The following is a 6,780-nucleotide window of genomic DNA, read 5'->3' on the forward strand; positions in this document are numbered from 1 at the left end:
AGTTATTATTATATAGTTATTACTGGTTCATAATTATATAGTTGTTACTGGTTCATTATTATATAGTTATAGTTATTATTATTATAGTTATTATTTTGTAGTTATTACTGGTTCATTATTATATAGTTATTACTGGTTCATTATTATATAGTTATTACTGGTTCATTATTATATTATTATAGTTATTATTTTATAGTTATTACTGGTTCATTATTATATAGTTATTACTGGTTCATTATTATATTATTATAGTTATTATTATTATAGTTATTATTATTATAGTTATTATTTTATAGTTGTTACTGGTTCATTATTATATAGTTATTACTGGTTCATTATTATATTATTATAGTTATTATTATTATAGTTATTATTTTATAGTTGTTACTGGTTCATTATTATATAGTTATTACTGGTTCATTATTATATAGTTGTTACTGGTTCATTATATTATTATAGCTATTATTATATAGTTGTTACTGGTTCATTATATTATTATAGTTATTATTATATAGTTATTACTGGTTCATAATTATATAGTTGTTACTGGTTCATTATTATATAGTTATAGTTATTATTATTATAGTTATTATTATTATAGTTATTATTTTGTAGTTATTACTGGTTCATTATTATATAGTTATTACTGGTTCATTATTATATAGTTATTACTGGTTCATTATTATATTATTATAGTTATTATTTTATAGTTATTACTGGTTCATTATTATATAGTTATTACTGGTTCATTATTATATTATTATAGTTATTATTATTATAGTTATTACTGGTTCATTATTATATTATTATAGTTATTATTATTATAGTTATTATTATTATAGTTATTATTTTATAGTTGTTACTGGTTCATTATTATATAGTTATTACTGGTTCATTATTATATTATTATAGTTATTATTATTATAGTTATTATTATTATAGTTATTATTTTATAGTTGTTACTGGTTCATTATTATATAGTTATTACTGGTTCATTATTATATAGTTGTTACTGGTTCATTATATTATTATAGCTATTATTATATAGTTGTTACTGGTTCATTATATTATTATAGTTATTATTATATAGTTATTACTGGTTCATAATTATATAGTTGTTACTGGTTCATTATTATATAGTTATAGTTATTATTATTATAGTTATTATTATTATAGTTATTATTTTATAGTTGTTACTGGTTCATTATTATATAGTTATAGTTATTACTGGTTCAGTATTATATAGTTATTACTGGTTCATTATTATATAGTTATTACTGGTTCATTATTATATAGTTATAGTTGTTACTGGTTCATTATTGTATAGTTATAGTTGTTACTGGTTCATTATTATATAGTTATTACTGGTTCATTATTATATAGTTATAGTTGTTACTGGCTCATTATTATATAGTTGTTACTGGTTCATTATTATATAGTTGTTACTGGTTCATTATTATATAGTTATTACTGGTTCATAATTATATAGTTGTTACTGGTTCATTATTATATAGTTATAGTTATTATTATTATAGTTATTATTATTATAGTTATTATTTTATAGTTGTTACTGGTTCATTATTATATAGTTATAGTTATTACTGGTTCAGTATTATATAGTTATTACTGGTTCATTATTATATAGTTATTACTGGTTCATAATTATATAGTTGTTACTGGTTCATTATTATATAGTTATAGTTATTATTATTATAGTTATTATTATTATAGTTATTATTTTATAGTTGTTACTGGTTCATTATTATATAGTTATAGTTATTACTGGTTCAGTATTATATAGTTATTACTGGTTCATTATTATATAGTTATTACTGGTTCATTATTATATAGTTATTACTGGTTCATTATTATATAGTTATAGTTGTTACTGGTTCATTATTGTATAGTTGTTACTGGTTCATTATTATATAGTTATAGTTATTACTGGTTCATTATTATATAGTTATTACTGGTTCATTATTATATAGTTATAGTTGTTACTGGCTCATTATTATATAGTTGTTACTGGTTCATTATTATATAGTTGTTACTGGTTCATTATTATATAGTTGTTACTGGTTCATTATTATATAGTTGTTACTGGTTCATTATTATATAGTTATTACTGGTTCATTACTATATAGTTGTTACTGGTTCATTACTATATAGTTATAGTTGTTACTGGTTCATTATTATATAGTTGTTACTGGTTCATTATTATATAGTTATAGTTGTTACTGGTTCATTATTATATAGTTGTTACTGGTTCATTATTGTATAGTTATAGTTGTTACTGGTTCATTATTATATAGTTATAGTTGTTACTGGTTCATTATTATATAGTTATTACTGGTTCATTATTATATTATTATAGTTATTATTATTATAGTTATTATTATTATAGTTATTATTTTATAGTTGTTACTGGTTCATTATTATATAGTTATTACTGGTTCATTATTATATAGTTGTTACTGGTTCATTATATTATTATAGCTATTATTATATAGTTGTTACTGGTTCATTATATTATTATAGTTATTATTATATAGTTATTACTGGTTCATAATTATATAGTTGTTACTGGTTCATTATTATATAGTTATAGTTATTATTATTATAGTTATTATTATTATAGTTATTATTTTATAGTTGTTACTGGTTCATTATTATATAGTTATAGTTATTACTGGTTCAGTATTATATAGTTATTACTGGTTCATTATTATATAGTTATTACTGGTTCATTATTATATAGTTATAGTTGTTACTGGTTCATTATTGTATAGTTATAGTTGTTACTGGTTCATTATTATATAGTTATTACTGGTTCATTATTATATAGTTATAGTTGTTACTGGTTCATTATTATATAGTTGTTACTGGTTCATTATTATATAGTTGTTACTGGTTCATTATTATATAGTTGTTACTGGTTCATTATTATATAGTTGTTACTGGTTCATTATTATATAGTTGTTACTGGTTCATTATTATATAGTTATTACTGGTTCATTATTATATAGTTATAGTTGTTACTGGTTCATTATTATATAGTTATAGTTATTACTGGTTCATTATTATATAGTTGTTACTGGTTCATTATTATATAGTTATAGTTGTTACTGGTTCATTATTATATAGTTGTTACTGGTTCATTATTATATAGTTATAGTTGTTACTGGTTCATTATTATATAGTTATTACTGGTTCATTATTATATAGTTGTTACTGGTTCATTATTATATAGTTGTTACTGGTTCATTATTATATAGTTGTTACTGGTTCATTATTATATAGTTGTTACTGGTTCATTATTATATAGTTATAGTTATTACTGGTTCATTATTATATAGTTGTTACTGGTTCATTATTATATAGTTATAGTTGTTACTGGTTCATTATTATATAGTTGTTACTGGTTCATTATTGTATAGTTATAGTTGTTACTGGTTCATTATTATATAGTTATTACTGGTTCATTATTGTATAGTTATTACTGGTTCATTATTGTATAGTTGTTACTGGTTCATTATTATATAGTTATTACTGGTTCATTATTGTATAGTTGTTACTGGTTCATTATTATATAGTTATTACTGGTTCATTATTGTATAGTTGTTACTGGTTCTTTATTATATAGTTGTTACTGGTTCATTATTATATAGTTATAGTTATTACTGGTTCATTATTATATAGTTGTTACTGGTTCATTATTATATAGTTGTTACTGGTTCATTATTATATAGTTATTACTGGTTCATTATTATATAGTTGTTACTGGTTCATTATTATATAGTTGTTACTGGTTCATTATTATATAGTTATAGTTGTTACTGGTTCATTATTATATAGTTATTACTGGTTCATTATTATATAGTTGTTACTGGTTCATTATTATATAGTTGTTACTGGTTCATTATTATATAGTTGTTACTGGTTCATTATTATATAGTTATAGTTGTTACTGGTTCATTATTATATAGTTATAGTTGTTACTGGTTCATTATTATATAGTTATTACTGGTTCATTATTATATAGTTATAGTTGTTACTGGTTCATTATTATATAGTTATAGTTGTTACTGGTTCATTATTATATAGTTATTACTGGTTCATTATTATATAGTTGTTACTGGTTCATTATTATATAGTTGTTACTGGTTCATTATTATATAGTTATTACTGGTTCATTATTATATAGTTATTACTGGTTCATTACTATATAGTTACATTTACATTTACATTTAAGTCATTTAGCAGACGCTCTTATCCAGAGCGACTTACAAATTGGTGAATTCACCTTCTGACATCCAGTGGAACTGTTACTGGTTACTGGTTCATTACTATATAGTTGTTACTGGTTCATTATTATATAGTTGTTACTGGTTCATTATTATATAGTTATTACTGGTTCATTACTATATAGTTGTTACTGGTTCATTACTATATAGTTATAGTTGTTACTGGTTCATTATTATATAGTTGTTACTGGTTCATTATTATATAGTTGTTACTGGTTCATTATTGTATAGTTATAGTTGTTACTGGTTCATTATTATATAGTTGTTACTGGTTCATTATTATATAGTTGTTACTGGTTCATTATTATATAGTTGTTACTGGTTCATTATTATATAGTTGTTACTGGTTCATTATTATATAGTTGTTACTGGTTCATTATTATATAGTTGTTACTGGTTCATTATTATATAGTTGTTACTGGTTCATTATTATATAGTTATTACTGGTTCATTATTGTATAGTTGTTACTGGTTCATTATTATATAGTTGTTACTGGTTCATTATTATATAGTTGTTACTGGTTCATTATTATATAGTTGTTACTGGTTCATTATTATATAGTTGTTACTGGTTCATTATTTTATAGTTATAGTTGTTACTGGTTCATTATTATATAGTTGTTACTGGTTCATTATTATATAGTTGTTACTGGTTCATTATTATATAGTTATAGTTGTTACTGGTTCATTATTATATAGTTATTACTGGTTCATTATTATATAGTTGTTACTGGTTCATTATTGTATAGTTGTTACTGGTTCATTATTGTATAGTTGTTACTGGTTCATTATTGTATTGAAGTTTCCACTGGTTCCAACAGATGGTCAGATGAGCCTCAGTCCCAGTTCGTACCTCCAGGTTCTGAAGCCCTGTAACCATGGTAACGACAACACAGCCTCCGTCGCAGAGCGTGTTCTGTCTGTCTGTCTGTCTGTCTGTCTGTCTGCTAACAGCTCTAAACCAGAAGCATGTATTTAAAATAGAGCAAATGAAATGTATCGAAATAGAACGGTTCTTTCCATAACCCTCTCGCTGTCTTCTCTACTCTGAGCTTACGACCGTCCTCTCGGCGTGTGTTTGCTTGTCTGGCTCTTCTCTGCATGTTGTGTGTGTTTCCTATGTAGTGACCTATCTCTACTTTTGACCCTGGGGCCTTCTTCTATAGGGAATAGGGGGCCCTCTTCTATAGGGAATAGGGGCCCTCTTCTATAGGGAATAGGGGCCCTCTTCTATAGGGAATAGGGTGCCCTCTTCTACAGGGAATAGGGGCCCTCTTCTATAGGGAATAGGGGCCCTCTTCTACGGGGAATAGGGTCCCTCTTCTGTAGGGAATAGGGGCCCTCTTCTATAGGGAATAGGGGCCCTCTTCACGGGGAATAGGGTCCCTCTTCTATAGGGAATAGGGGGCCTCTTCTATAGGGAATAGGGGGCCCTCTTCTACGGGAATAGGGGCCCTCTTCTGTAGGGGAATAGGGGCCCTCTTCTGTAGGGAATAGGGCCCTCTTCTATAGGGAATAGGGGGCCCTCTTCTACAGGGAATATGGGGCCCTCTTCTATAGGGAATAAGGGGCCCTCTTCTATAGGGAATATGGGCCCTCTTCTATAGGGAATAGGGGGCCCTCTTCTATAGGGAATAGGGGGCCCTCTTCTATAGGGAATAGGGGGCCCTCTTCTATAGGGAATAGGGGCCCTCTTCTGTAGGGAATAGGGGCCCTCTTCTATAGGGAATAGGGGGCCTTCTTCTATGGGGAATAAGGGGCCCCTCTTCTATAGGGAATAGGGGGCCCTCTTCTATAGGGAATAGGGGCCCCTCTTCTGTAGGGAATAGGGCCCTCTTCTATAGGGAATAGGGGGCCTTCTTCTATGGGGAATAAGGGGCCCTCTTCTATAGGGAATAAGGGGCCTTCTTCTATGGGGAATAAGGGGCCTTCTTCTAAAGGGAATAAGGGGCCTTCTTCTAAAGGGAATAAGGGGCCCTCTTCTATATGGAATAAGGGGCCCTCTTCTATAGGGAATAAGGGGCCTTCTTCTAAAGGGAATAAGGGGCCTTCTTCTAAAGGGAATAAGGGGCCCTCTTCTATAGGGAATAAGGGGCCCTCTTCTATAGCGAATAAGGGGCCCTCTTCTATAGGGAATAAGGGGCCTTCTTCTAAAGGGAATAAGGGGCCCTCTTCTACAGGGAATAGGGGGCCCTCTTCTATAGGGAATAAGGGGCCCTCTTCTATAGGGAATAAGGGGCCCTCTTCTATAGCGAATAAGGGGCCCTCTTCTAAAGGGAATAGGGGCCCTCTTCTAAAGGGAATAAGGGGCCCTCTTCTATAGGGAATAAGGGGCCCTCTTCTAATTGGGGAAGTGGACAAACCTTCCTCTTTCTACATAACAGCTGGTCTGGTGTGTTTTCATTGCTTTGAACTGGACTTCTGTCTGTGTTGTTCATTCTTGAGTTCTGCCCCGGAGCTTCCTCTGGTCCTCTTT

The 6,780-nt window shown here is 28.4% G+C and overlaps 2 protein-coding genes across 2 annotated transcripts in view; one reads left to right on the forward strand and one right to left on the reverse strand.

The window, feature by feature from the left end:
- LOC135542890 (protein diaphanous homolog 3-like) overlaps positions 1–5,449 on the forward strand; it is a 467,767-nt gene extending 462,318 nt beyond the window's left edge. Inside the window, exons 28-29 of the mRNA XM_064970040.1 lie at positions 5,126–5,185; positions 5,430–5,449. Of these exons, the coding sequence (XP_064826112.1) occupies positions 5,126–5,185; positions 5,430–5,449 (80 nt within the window). The remainder of the gene's footprint in view (positions 1–5,125; positions 5,186–5,429) is intronic.
- The window catches only part of LOC135542910 (protein diaphanous homolog 3-like), a 1,769,082-nt gene that overhangs the window by 1,184,838 nt on the left and 577,464 nt on the right, over positions 1–6,780 (reverse strand). The window lies entirely within an intron of this gene.

This window comes from Oncorhynchus masou, chromosome 7 (genome assembly GCF_036934945.1).
Source record: "Oncorhynchus masou masou isolate Uvic2021 chromosome 7, UVic_Omas_1.1, whole genome shotgun sequence".
Classification (NCBI taxonomy): Eukaryota; Metazoa; Chordata; class Actinopteri; order Salmoniformes; family Salmonidae; genus Oncorhynchus; species Oncorhynchus masou.